This window comes from Myotis yumanensis, unplaced genomic scaffold, assembly GCF_028538775.1.
Source record: "Myotis yumanensis isolate MYYU_CA2020_CCGP unplaced genomic scaffold, mMyoYum1.0.hap1 SCAF_3, whole genome shotgun sequence".
In the NCBI taxonomy this organism is placed as follows: domain Eukaryota; kingdom Metazoa; phylum Chordata; class Mammalia; order Chiroptera; family Vespertilionidae; genus Myotis; species Myotis yumanensis.
In genome coordinates, this window is record NW_027223754.1 from 179,071,243 (window position 1) to 179,086,041 (window position 14,799).

Genomic DNA, 14,799 nt, shown 5'->3' on the forward strand with positions numbered 1-14,799 from the left:
TTGTAATCTAGTATGTATGTACACACACACATGCACACGCATGCACACACACGCACGCACACACATGCACACACGCATACCCCCCAGTCCCCCTGAAAAAGTTTCTTGAAAGACTACTTGCTACTTGCAGTGTTCTCTGTTTCTCTTCTTATCCCACTCCACTCCACTCCACTCCACTCCACTCCACCCCACCCCACCCCACCTCACTCCACCCCACCCCACTCCACCCCACCCCACCCCACCCCACCCCACTCCACCCCACCCCACTCCATTCCACTCCACTCCTTTCCATTCCACTCCATGCAAAAGAGGCTGATTGGGACCAAATACATTGATTGCAAACCTGGTGTGCACAGTTACAATTTGTAAAACACTGCCCTAAAGTTATTATCCATTGACTCCTAAATTACCTGTAGAGGTAGATGCTTTCTGGTGGTAATCATCAATAGAGAGCCAGTTTCCCTTGGGCATAAATCTACAATAATGGCGTTTAGGACTCCATGGTCTCTCTTGTTCTTGTGGATCAATCTCTGCTCACAGAGGACCTGGCACAAGAAACTGAATTTGTTCTAGGTGTCCCATATGAGGATAGTAATTAATTCAGTCACTAGCCAATGAACAGCAAGTAATTCTTCAATCTGAATATCTCTATTACATAACTATAATGGCATAAAATAGCCTGTGTTAGACTTAAACATTTTTTTAAGCCGGGAATTTTTATTGCCATGCTATTTCTATAAAGTTAATTTACTTGTATTAACAGTTTAATTGTCCAGCTATTTAAAAATTATTACTTTCCAAGTGGAGTACTTGAGGCAGTAAAATCCCCTGTTCAGGTATTTCTTACTTGCTCCTTCTATTAGGCCATAGTTATAGATATTCGGATGGTCTCTTTAATACATTTTTGGGTCCTTGTAGGAAAAATTCAGCAGGTCTTGGGGTATGAAACCAGACACAGCTACACTGTCAGGTTGTGTGGTTTAATTTCAGTGACTGTACATAGATGTATTTGTTAAGTTTTAATTTGAGAAATATTGAGTATCTTTTATTAAATTATGAAGATGGGTTTTGGAGACAGATTGATTTGGATGAAACCTAAAGACTAGCTTTGAGATTAGGAAAAATGTTCCAAGTTTCTCTTTCCTCATATTAAAAGCTAACACTCACCTCAGAGAGTTTTAGAATAATTAAGTGAGGTTTTATATGTATACATAAACATATACTTGTAAATAAAATACCAATAAATATCTAAAATAAATTATTATATATTGTTTATATATGTATATGTTATATATAGATATACATACATTTGTATATGTATAAATTCATTTCCATTTCTTTTCTTTTGGACTTGATATTTGTGTAATGGGATTTACAGATTGCATTTTGATTTCTGAATCAGTCTGCTTATTACACTTTTTGATTATCTGTGTTAATAATGACATTTTGAGAATGGGAAAATTAATAAAAAATTATATGTTATGATTTCTTGGGAAAGAAATTCCACTTATGTGTAGTGGAATGGTTTGCTTAATCCTAAAATTAAACTTAGACAAGAATGAAAATTAGCATCAATGCATTTGAATATTTTTTGAATTTATTCACTCCAAAGGGAGCAAGAAAAAAAGTAAAGTGTTATTTGTTTTGGAGTATTTACCCATCAATGTATGAATCAGATAATTGATGTTTGAGACTGAGATTTGATAGCATTCCTATTGATGCCTCAACATTGGAAGCCCCTTTGAATTCTAACATGTTGGCAGTCTGTAACTACACAAGGCCACTTTCCTCCCTCGGTCAGTAGTAAAATAGTGGACTTTTGCCTGGAGGAAGTTATTCTGCAGTCTTCACGGCTGCCCACCCATGTGCTGTGGTAAATGTTAATGTTTCCGAACACCTGCAATGTAAATTCTCTTTGGCTTTTATAACGTTCTAGAGAACACTGTCCCTGTTTGATACTCTCTCCACGCCTGCTGTAGGCTGTGATCAAAGGGGGTAAAAGTTCAGTATGAAATTCCTATGCTTAAGGAGAACACATTCCTTTTTAACTTCTAAGCATAAAGAGCTTTGTACAGACACCGTTTCAGGATGTGTTTCTTAGAAAAACTGAATAAACAGAGCTACAGTTATATTTTAGGCTGGTTGGGTGCATACCTCTCCCCTGACCAACTGTGAATTCTAACTGTCTTGTCTGCCTGTCCCTAACCCTAGGGAGAGTTTTCTTACCACTTTCTGTTTTATCTTTGGGAAGGTCCCATTGTCTCATTGAACTCTGCTGCATCCTGTTTATATCACCAAGAGAAAAGCTCCAGCTGCCTCCCTCCCCACCTTTCTCCACCTGGAGATAATAAACGCCTTGGCAACCACATTCTCTGTAATCATATGAGGTCATTTTACAGGCTACCAAGAAAGAGCCATTTGTTGAATGCCCGCTTTGTGACAGGCATTTGCTGATGGTGTACTATGTCTTGCCTCATTTAAATGTTAGGAGGGAGGAGAAATGAAACAGAAAGTGCTCCTTCCACCAATTACCAAAGGAAGTTGCTGGCCACTGCGTAACTTGAACTTTACATATAATAGCCCCAGATGGAGTTCTGGAGACAGCTCTGGGTGCAGAAACTGCCTGGATACAAATACTTTAGAAAGCGTTTTTATAGGCACAAAGCAAAAACATTTCAAAGCGAGTTAGATAGGTATTGTAAGTGGAGGTTTAGACTGGTTTCCTGCCAGATTTACCCGGAATCATGTGGGAAGGTTGGTTCTTTGAGTTACAGGGTCACATGCCATGGATTTGGTGCTCCACATCATTCAAATGACTTTCATATTTACTCCCTCCACTAGCATTTGTCAGCAGGCTGAAGAGGCCCTTGCGTCTTTCATTTTAAAGCGAACACTTCTGTGGGCTGAATTTCCTTCCACACTTGTAAAAAAAGTTGTAATTCTAATGCATTGTTCTTATAATATTGCCTGATTGAACGTAGCACGTTATGCCAGATTTCTAACATTTCTCAACTTCTGAAATTCTGCAAAATGCTTGCTCTCAGATTTTAAAAAATTAACTCAAATTCCTTCCTTTTATTTGTGCTTTTGGTGTTTGTCCTATGAGGCCAACTTTTCCTTTTTGATTATTCTTTGGGTCTTGAAATGATGAAGAGACTGTTGTTAACATAATTAACAAATGACACTGGGCTGCTTTCTGATGGGACTCCTCCTTAAAACCTACTTGTTAGCAGTGTATATACCTCTAGGTTAGAGAGATAGAGAGCTTGTTTGAGAAGCAGGGTGACCAGGGCTGACGAAAGCCCGTAGCTCTGAGACAGTTGGATTCCCGCTGGCTGGGAAATGTGGGAGGCTTGTCGGGGCTCCACGCCTGCTGGTGTTAGTGACTGTGTCTGCATATTTTATAAGATATTTCAAGGTAATGGAGATTGCATCTGCTGCTCACTGCCATGCTGTTTCAGGGTATTTGGGAATTTTATACAAACACATTGTAAACCAAAGGGGCTAATACCTGGTTGTGAATTGGGCACTTTGGGTGTGTATTCAAGTTTAATCTGACAACCCTACTTTATGTTGCTCTGTGCTGAGAGCTCTGTTAGGGCTTAGTCAGCTCTTAATCTTAGTGAAGCTATTGCTGAACTAATGAAGCAATATTATAATAATAATACCTCACATTTATAAGAGGGCTTTAAAATTCACAGCGTCAGTACTTTTACACAGATTGTCTTTTGGGCGTATCTCAGCAGCCCTTTGAATTAGGCATGACAGGTATTTTTAACACTTGCATTTCGCAATAAATTGAGAATCAGACAAAATATCTGACTAGCCCAGTTGATTTTTTTTTCTGTTTTCTAAAAGAGGCAGAGAGAACTACACACACACACACACACACACACACACACACACACCATCACCACCACCACTGCCATCAACTAAGCAAATTTACAGAAGTCTGTATGCCCTTCGTTCCCTCCCATCAACCACAATAGTCCTACAATAGTAGTGGAGCAGATTGGTTATTCACTATAATATGAAAAGTGATGCCACCTGTTGAGGGGGATTGCTGACGAGGACCTTAACAGTAAGGCCCTGCAAATAGAAAGGGCTTTTGAGATCGAAGGCTTTGTATCTCAGACAGCGTGGGTGGAAACTTGTTCATTTGGCCATCTTCATGTTCCCTCTCCTTCACACCCCTCCCATCTTACAGATTATTAAGCCTGTTGATTCTGATGTTTTCTTTGAAATCAGCTATTACCCTACAGCCCAACTGCAGGTCCTCACTGTCTCTCAGCACGCTGGCTTGGTGCTGGTCTTCTCGCCAATTTGTTCACATCGCCTTGCACATGGTGTTTGAGATTTTCCATGAGATAATACCCTCTAGCCTAGTACATGGCATTCTCCAGACCCTGACTTCAGCAAACCACTGCATTTTCATTTCGCAGCCTGAGCCCTAGCCTCCCTGAAAGGTAAGAGGGCCCCTCAGCATTCAAATCTTCTGTGTCTTTGTTCCCACCATTGCTCTATTTGGAATGCCCCTCCCCTCAGAGCATTTGAACCCCTTTGGCATTGTGCTGAATTCCTATTGGTTCCTTGAAACTTGGCTTGTGTCTTCTCCTTTGGAAAAACTCTTTGGCCTTCCCTGGTGAAGTTGACCACATGCACCTTCATGCCCCACAGCACCTCCCCAGAGTTCCAGGGTGAAACTTGGACACATAGATAGATGCCTGTCTTACCCACTAGTCTGTGAGCTTTCTGAGGAGAGGGTCTGAGTCTTAGCACCCAGCAACACCCCCTGGCTGGGATGCCTGGCTTGGCAGGATGTGTGGCTTCACTTCACAACAACTTCAGCCCCAACAATTGGGATCATGACACACTTTCTTAGCTAGCTACCCAAAGATAACACTAATTAGGAGCGCTACTGGGGTGGGGTAGAACTTAGGAAAACATTTTCTCTGTCAAAGGAGCATTTCCTAACGAACTTGATTAGGAACTTGAAGTAATGGCAAACCCAGTTTTTCTCTTTTCTTCTCAGACATGAAAGAGGTCAGAAGTGTAGACTGCAGATTAGAGTTCATTTCTACTTAAATAAGGTTTTGGGTTTTTGCAGCACTAACACAATGTAGAGTTTGGTTACTTGCCTCGTATAGGATAGTCAAATAGTCTGCATTAAATCAGGAGCACTCATTTGGAGATATTGGTAAACAACCTCTATATTTGTGCTTAAAAAATTTGTATAGTTTCTTTGTAGAGGCTAGTATATAGGAAATAATTTCTAGGGCTTATACGTTGCTGAGGAAAACAGTTCTTAGGTCTAGTTGTTTGGTTTTCACACACATGTGCCCAGTGGTGATTCTTGTGTCATATTGTATTTGTGATGGTCTCTCACCCTACTTTTAGCAGTTCAAAGGTGCCTGTTTTCTGCTACTTATACAAAATTTATACACTGTCATCAATAATTTTTAAACTCTGAAGTAATAATTAGTTTTCTATAGCCTGTCTGTTTATGGGAGGCGGGGTGTCAACCAACAGAATTTAGCCATTTCTTCTGAATTTAAAAAATTCCTTTAAAAGTTTACAATCATAATTTTTTATTATTTATGCCATTATAATAACAAATAAGTGAGATTTGAAAAGATTTTTTTTAAAAAGGGAAAAAGCAGTTTTTGCCTTTTGACTTAGAGATATCACTAATGATGTCATTTCACTAGATATCCTATTCTGATATTAAGTGGGAGAGTTAGGACTATAATCTTGGTTTAGTTTTTTTTTTTTTTTTTGCTCTCCCCCCTGCTATAACACACTATGTCTCAGATTTTCATATTCACCCAGGTATGTGGAAACTTGGGGAATGGGTGACTGAAATGTGGTGGTTGTGATTGTTTCTATTGTTTGCATCCCTTTGCTGTCAAAGATACATAAAATGAGTGATTAATTGTGCAGAGCCATATAAGGCAGTGAACGTCACTAATGTCATTCTATTCAATTTGTGAGACCACATACCCCATTATTATAAACAGTGCTTCTAATATTATGGTTACCTTGGTTTGATTTCCTTATAAATTACTCCAGCTAAAGTACCCTTTAAGAAACTTAAAGTAATGAAGAAGTGGGTATTTTCACAGTCTACAAAGTTATTTGAACAGGATGTAATAGAGGGAATTCAAGAGTTGGCTGCAGGATGGGCTAAATGACCTTTAAATATTCTTTACTCTCAGGATTCCAAGATTCCAGTGCTTAGGCTAATGGGAAAATGTAAGAAAGGCTGATCTTCTCAGTTACATGATTTTGTTTGTTGTTTTGTCACAGACTGCCTCTTTAAGGTGTGTCCTATGAATCGATATTCTGCCCAGAAACAATATTGGAAAGCTAAGCAAGCCAAACAAGGGAACCACACAGAGGCAGCCTTGCTGAAGAAATTACAGGTAAGAGCCAGGCTTCTATTTGTCTGGCTTAGGGTAGACCTGGTACAGCAGTAACAAAAAAATCTATTTCCTTGGTTCATGATTTCACTCAATCCACAGAGATTTAGAATAGTAGCAACACATTGAAACTGGAAGGGACTTTTAAGTCACAGGGTGTGACTCCTGATTTCCTGGTGTGTAGGTAATACATTCCTGCTGCTATTTTTTAGGGTGTGCCTGACAAATTCAGAGATTCACATCAAACTGGAAACCAATTCAGAATCTCTGTAGGAATAGCAGATCCAGTTATATTTTACTTGGCACAGTACTTTATTATTTTTTTTCTGAAAGATTGGAAAAAGAAAGTCTGGTGTTTCTGATTTGGCTGAGTACAAATTTGATAAGACTTAATTTGTGTCATTAAAATTTCTGTTACTTTCAGCATTGAAACTATATTTTGAGACTTTTGAAATTCATCTACTGTCCTGGTTTCTCTAGCCATATTCCTCTGAAAGTAATTATAAGACCACAGAGCCTAGGGCTTTTCTGAAATTTCCAACATAAAAACTTCCCAAGATATTTTTGGCCACATTTCAGCATTAAATTAAGAGAATCATCACACTATATTATAATCATGTATTTAATGATTGCCACCCTACCCTAAGCACCAGGAGTAAAGCAACCAACCTGTTTTATTCATGGTTGCATCCTTTGTGCTCCTCGTTCCTAAAAACCCCCTTATTTCTTTGTCAGTTATTGCATTCTGTTTGCAATGTTTTCACACTGAATATTTGATAATCATTTTATAGCATGCTGCAGAACTGGAACAAAAACAAAATGAATCAGAAAATAAGAAGCTGTTGGGAGAAATCGTGAAATACAGTAATGTTATCCAAGTAAGTGTCGGTTTACTTTCCCTTAAAAGAGGTGAATATTTTGTGGATAATTTGCATTTGGTTGGAATACCAAATAGCATTAAAATTTTGGGGTGCAGTAGTTTGTTCTTTGGTGGTCCTTAAAGATGACATGATATTTCCAGTTGACATTCAGCACACTATTCCAGGTGTTGAGTAATAAGTCTGGTATATACACATTAAGAAGTGAGCTTCTCTAGATGCATCCACAAGTTACTGCATCAAAAAGAAAAAGATGGAGAAACATGTAATAAAGGCATTAGGGCATGTAATAAAATAGCCCTTTAGTATTAATGGGGCTATGTGTAACATATGAACCTTTATCTTTTCATTTTGTACAGAGAGGAAAGTTTCAAATTGTACTTTTTGATGGGGATTGTCCTTGACTTGTTATTAAGAGAGTGTCTACTTCAATTAGTGTGCACACTGATTTATCTCAGCTGCATTCCTTTCTTGTGTTTCACTAGATTTATTAGCTTTTTACTTGGTTATTTGTTACTATATGCCCCACCTTATTCCAAAAAGAATGTAAGGCATTTTCAGAAATACCACATAATGCAATAAAATAGAAATAATAAGGCAACTGGGTCAAAGGGAAAATAACAGTTGAACAAATTAGTGAAGTCAGGGGTGAGGCATGTTTATAAAAACCAGTTTGTCAAAGGCTCTCTTACCCTTTGCGACAGCATGGATGGACCTGGAGTGTATTTGGCTAAGCGAAATAAGCCAGTCAGAGAAAGACAAATATCACATAATCTCACTTATATGTGGAATCTAGTGAACAAAATAAACTGATCAACAAAATAGATCCAGAGACGTGGAAGCATGTAACAGACTGACAGATTTCAGAGGGAAGGGTTGGGGTAGGGGAAGAAATTAACCAAAGAACTTATATACATACTAGAGCCCCGGTGCACAAAAATTTGTGCACTCGGCGGGGAGGGAGGGCCCCTCAGCCCGGCCTGTGCCCTCTCACAGTCTGGGACTCCTCGGGAGATAACGACCTGCTGGCTTAGGCCTGCTCCCGGGTGGCAGAGGGCAGGCCCAATCCCTAAGTGCAGCCCCTGGTCAGGCTCAGAGCAGGGCCGATTGGGGAGTTGGGGCGCTGCCCCCTGTCATGCACAGAGCAGGGCGGATCGGGAGGTTGCGATGCCACCCTCAGTCACGCTCAGGGTAGGGCCGATTGGGGGGTTGGGGCACCGCCCTCTGTCACACTCAAGGCAGGGTTGATGGGGAGGTTGCGGTGCCACCCCCTGTCACACACAGAGCAGGGCCCATCAGGGGGGTTGGGGCTCCGTACCCTGTCACGCACAGAGCAGGGTCGATCAGGGGGTTGGGGAGCTCCTCCCTGTCACGCACAGAGCAGGGCCCATCAGGTGGTTGGGGAGCTCCCCCTGTCACTCACAGAGTAGGGCCAATAGGGGAGTTGGGGCACCGCCCCCTGTCACACACAGAGCAGGGCACATCAGGGGGTTGGGGTGCTGCACCCTGTCACACTCAGGGTAGGACCGATGGGGAGGTTATGACTCTACCCCATCACACAAAGAGCAGGGCCCGTGGTGGGGGTTGGGGCGCCGCCCTCCATCACCCACAGAGCAGGGCCGATCAGGGGGTTGGGGCACCGCCACTGTCACACTCAGGGCAGGGCCAATGGGGAGGTTATGGCTCTACCCTGTCACACACACAGCAGGGCCCATGTGGGGGGGGGGGGGCGCACCGCACCCTGTCACACACAAAGAAGGGCCGATCAGGGGGTTGGGGCGCCGCTCCCTGTCACACACAGAGCAGGGCAATCAGGGGATTGGGGAGCTCCCCCCTATCAGGCACAGAGCAGGGCTGATCAGGGGGTTGGGGTGCCTTCCCCTGTCACGAATAGAGCAGGGCGGATAGGGAGGTTGTGGCCCCGCCCCCTATCACACACAGAGCCGCAGGGCGATCAGGGGGTTTGGGCGCTGCCCCCTGTCATGCTGATCCCGGTGCCGGGAGGCCTCGAGGCTCCACTGATCCCATTGCTGGGAGGCATATTACCCTTTTACTATATAGGATAGAGGCCTGGTGCACAAGTGGGGGCCGGCTGGTTTGCCCTGAAGGGTGTCCTGGATCAGGGTGGGGGTCCCCACTGGGGTGCCTGGCCAGTCTGGGTGAGGGGATGATGGCTGTTTGCAGCTGGTCACACACCCTTCAGGGTGGGGGTCCCCACTGGGGTGCCTGGCCAGTCTGGGTGAGGGGCTGAGGGCTTTTTCTCAGGCTGGCGGGTGACTGAAGCTCCCAACTGCTCCTTTTTTTCTTTTTCTTTTTATTCTGGGCCAGCTTTAGCTCTGAGGCTTGGCTCCAGCTCTGAGGCCTCCGCTGCTGAAAGCAGCTATCTGGTTTGTTTGGGTTCTATAATCGAAACACTGTTTCAACTTCAGCTCTGAGATCCCGGCTGGCTGAAAGCAGGTTTCTGGGGTTTTGTTTAGCTTCTATATTTGTAACAATGTTTCAAACTGCAAGCTCAGAGGCCAGCAGATGCAGGCGGGGAACGGGGAACATTGGCTTCCTCCGTCACTGAAGCAAGGAAGCCTCATGTTCGCTTCTAGCGTAGCAGAGGTACGGCTAATTACCATGTTTCTCTTTTATTAGATAGGATATGCGTAGCCCATGGACAGAGATAATAGTGCTGTGAAGGCGTGGGGTGGGGTGGGAGCCAAGTGGAGGAGGGCAAAGGGGGAAAACTGGGGACATCTATAATACTAGCAACAATAAAAAACACATTAAAAAAAAAGGAACAAAACAAAAAACCCAGATTTCACATGGTGAATCCAAAAGAAGTGGGGTTGTTAGCCCATGAAGGTTTTTATTGGTTTACTAGAGGCCCGATGCACGAAATTCATGCAAGGGGCTTGGCCCTCGCAGCCCTGGCTTCATCCGGAAGGATGTCCAGAAGGTCATTCGGCTGTCCAGTCTAATTAGCATATTAAACTTTTATTATTATAGATGATAAAACTAGTGCACAAAATTTGTGCATGGGTAGGGTCCCTAATGGCTTCCGGCTGCCAGCTGGGGACTTCCGTCATTCCGCACTACCTCCTGGTGGTCAGCACACATCATAGCGAGCAATCAAATTCCCAGTTGGTCGAACTCCCGAGGGTATAATTTGCATATTAGCCTTTTATTATATAGGATAAGAACCAAGGATATTATAATGAGGTTTTCAAAAAGCTGATTTCTTTTTTAAGAATTGCCTTTGCCCTGGCCAGTGTGGCTCAGTTGGTGGAGCATCATCCCATGCACCAAAAGGTCGCCTGTTCAATTCCCAGTTAGAGCACATGCCTGGGTTGTGGGCTTAATCTCCAATAGGGGGCATGCAGGAAGCAGCTGATCTTCCTCCCTCCCTCCCTCCTTCTCTTCCTCCCTCCCTCCCCCCTCCTCTTTCTCTAAAATTAACAAAAAAATATCTCACCAAAACAAAAAAAGAATTGCTCTTTATTTTGAGATATTTTCCTTCTTATATTGTATTTAAATAACATTCATTTTTGAAACGATCGTAACAATAGAGAGGAAGGTTATTTGTTTTAGTCTTCCTACTCAGTAAAATAATGTTTTGGAAAAATTTTGTTCATGCAATGCAAAAAAAATCCAAGAAACGGCGCTTCCGGGCTCATCTGAGAAGGGGTGGCTCAGCATCCGTAGAAGTTGTGCAGCCCGTGTAGACTGCGCCGTCTGCCTCCTGACAGAGCAAGGATTGGGGATGTCTGTGGGCAGGGATGGTTATTAATACTAAGTGGGTCTGTACATTATTTTAGTTTTGTGGTTTTTCTTTAGAGTGGTCTGTTGTTGTGGCTGTGCAGGAGTGTGGTTTGGGGGAACTTCCAGGTCCCTTTGAAAAGCCTGGTTTTATTTTATTATTTATAATGAGATGAAAATCAGTCAGAGTTGTTTCCTGGTTTTCCTCATGTGCCCACTTCTTTATGAAGCAGAAGTGGGGGTGGCGGTGAGGAGGAACCCAAAGAAGTCAAGTTGGAAAGCTGGTGCGTTTGGAGTTTTTGTTTAATGGGTACCTTGTTATGTGGGTACATGATATGTGCATGAATGTATACATGTATTTAACAGAGGAGATCCCGGAATAAGGGGTAACCCTTGTCTTCCCTACAGCTACTGCATATAAAGAGCAACAAGTACCTGACTGTCAACAAGAGGTTACCTGCTCTGCTGGAGAAGAATGCCATGCGCGTGTCCTTGGACGCTGCAGGAAATGAAGGGTCTTGGTTTTACATCCATCCCTTCTGGAAGCTGAGAAGCGAGGGGGACAATGTAAGTACATATAAAATTCAGAGAATAACAGTGCATTCATAAAGACAATAATTCTTAATGAGAGAACCCATAAACTAACAAGGAATTAGAGTTCTCAGTCTTCACCTATTATTTTATATTCCTATTTTAATAGGTTAAAAGCACTTATTTGTCATACAAACTATGCTTGGGAATTTTAAAAGGACAAAGTTTAAATTAATATAATATCACCTTCCAACTCGAATTTGTGTCAGGGAACTTAAGTAACCTTAATGTTGGCTGTGCTTTAGAAGAGAGAGGTGGGGTTTGCGTTTCTGCCTAATCAGGAAGGAGCCTGGCTGTAAGGAAGCAGAACTCTGCCTAGCACATCATGTCTGCTCCTCTGAATTAATACAGTAACACAGTGAACCATGCTGGTATTTTGTTCACTGGCTCTACGGTCTACTGTCTACAGTCTATACATCTTAATAGATGTGTAATGTATGAGGAGCTATAGGTTGGCCCTTGCTTGTTGATGGCATTGAACCTATGGTGTGGAACATGTGCATATTGTTTCCTGTAAATGTTGGCAGTTGCTAAATTTTGTGCTGGTTTACGGAGTAGTGAAAATAAAAATTACGTGAAATGGTTCAGTGCTTCTCAACCTTTGTAATGCCACGACCCTTTAATATAGTTCCTCATGTTGTGGTGACTCCCAACCATAAAATTATTTTTGTTGCTACTTCATAACTGCAATTTTGCTACTGTTGTGAAACGTAATGTAAATATCTGATATGCAGGATGTATTTTCAGGGGTGGCGACCCACAGGTTGAGAACCGCTGAATTGGACCCACAGTGAGATGTTTTATGTGTAATAAAGCAGCGGGTGATAGTCCTTAGCACATAGGAGATGCTCAATACTTGCTGATTGATAGTCAATACTAAATAAGTTTCCTAAATAGAATACCCCACAAATATTGGGTCAGGTGATTAAGAAAAAATCGTTGAGATAAAAAAAAAACCCACATTATAAGTTCAGAACAATATAAATGTGTAATTATTCTGATAGTTTTCTCAATTATATTTTGAATGTGTTGGATGTTTCTTGTCTTAGAAATGTCTTCTTTTATAACGAATCTATTTTCCAGTGAATTTTGAAGTACAAAGTCTATTCCACAGGATGCAAGCTTCATGGTTTAATTTGTTAATAAATTATCTGGTGATGTCCTCCTAGGTAAGGTTCGGGTGCAGCATGGCATGCAGGGATGTAATGCACTTTAAGTCTTGTGTTGATTCCTCAAGAAACAAGTCTTACCTTTTTTTTTTTTCTTTTGGCATCAAGTGATGTGTGCTGTGAGCATGATACATATATTTTACTTTGAATAGGTAGTTAATTACAATCAACTCTCAATTATTCAGGGGCTGATTATGAACAACCTATTCCCTTCCTTGTTTTGCTTGTTCCCCTCTCCAGCCCCGCACTGAGTAGTGTCCCTGTCTTTAGGAGGCCCATGAAAATTAAATGTCAAAACAGACAAAACACGAGCTCAAGCTCTGAAGGAATGCGATGAAATGATTGGATATACCAGGTGATTAGATTAGCTGTAGATTTAAAAAATGCATTCTATCCTGTTTATTTATTTATTCTGTCTGTTCTTTCCCTGCTTCCAAATGCCTTTATGGGGCCAACAGAGAGTTGAATGTAATGAACTATTTAGAATAATTAGTTGTATTGCGGAAATAAAAACAAGCCACCGCCCAAACACCAGGTCTTGGTTAAAGTGGACATTGTAGTTGTTCGGTGCCGTGGAAATCCTTTTGTATAGATGTGCTCCATAAAGCATGGCTAAAACAACCTCCCGCATTGCTGTCTGCTGAAATGGCTCACTGTCGTTGCTCACCACCGTGTAGCTTTTGTGTGTGATGGAGGATGCCGTGAAAGCATAAGCACAACCACAACCCTGCATTTGCCACATAAATAGTTGTACTAAAATGCTCATTTTCTTCCCTAGGAATAGGCAGCATTTTTTCTAAAATATTAAGTCTACAGTATTTTATTGGAGGCAAATGCAGATACTATCACTTCACAACAAAAGGTTTACTATTTACTGATTTTTTTAAAAAAATCATATTAAACTTAGAAGAGGAAATTGCAAGGTTCAAAGGACCTTTAAAATTATATTTTACTATTTAGCAATTACTTTTAGGTTATAAGTATCCAACAAGATGTTTGGTTACGAAATAAAATGCAAGAATGAGGCTGGGGAGAAAAATGCTTATATCTTCAAAAAGCAGTGGTTTCTGTACCTTTGTCATATGTCTAAAGAATTATGGGATAGTTTTAGTAGAAAATAGATTCATGGATTCCTCAACTTCCAGCTGTGTAGAAGCCCTTGCTTGCTGGTGAGTAGCTAGAAAGTCCCTGGGGGTGGCCTTGAGCAGAGTACATAAATATTTTATTTTAATTCATCTTCCCATGATTGAATAGTCGGTTTTTTCATTTTCAACTTTGATCTAAGAAGACATTAGTTCTTTACCATGATGGTAGATTTTAAAAGTGAGAGAAGGATAGGCCTTTTTCAATCAAGAGAAAAATTCAACTCTTAGGGAAAGAGACGCTTCAAATAGCAAGTAGATTTTGCTATTTTGTAAAACTGGACGCCTTAGATTTATAGCAAAGGCAGGACTAAGACTGATAGTTTTGCTTTCTACTGCAAGGTACTTTCCCCCACACCAGGTGCCACTTCAAAAGAAGGGTAGCTGCTAATGGCATTAGAATATTCTTAATATTCAGTAAGATCCCAGCTTGAATCTCACCTGGCTGGTATGTAGAATCAATAGAAGTGCTTTTGGAATTGAAAATGTTTAGATGTTTGTGCACTAGAGCAAATGTGATGTGGCAGAAAATGACTTTATCCTCAAGTTCTGTATTCAATAGATAGCTTCTCAGAGGCAGCTGACTTCGTCAGTGGATCAGGTCCCAGGCTGCACTCTTCTGAGAATCTCACCAAGGTTTATATTTACCAAGTTATCTAAGTAGGTGTGTATTCTTTGAAAATAGGAACTATTTCCTACCCTCTTTCGTATTCTTCCATTCACCTCTTACTGTTCCTTTTATTTCTTGTGATTGGCATACTGCTTGTTTCATTTTAAAGTCTTATTCAGCTTGGTTAGTCAAAGTAATCATTAGGAACATGACCTGGAAATCAATGAATTAATGTTAGATTCTCCT

At 41.4% G+C, this 14,799-nt stretch overlaps 1 protein-coding gene across 1 annotated transcript in view; it reads left to right on the forward strand.

The window, feature by feature from the left end:
* The window catches only part of ITPR2 (inositol 1,4,5-trisphosphate receptor type 2), a 425,687-nt gene that overhangs the window by 77,686 nt on the left and 333,202 nt on the right, over positions 1-14,799 (forward strand). Inside the window, exons 3-5 of the mRNA XM_070410528.1 lie at positions 6,307-6,422; positions 7,211-7,297; positions 11,450-11,608. Of these exons, the coding sequence (XP_070266629.1) occupies positions 6,307-6,422; positions 7,211-7,297; positions 11,450-11,608 (362 nt within the window). The remainder of the gene's footprint in view (positions 1-6,306; positions 6,423-7,210; positions 7,298-11,449; positions 11,609-14,799) is intronic.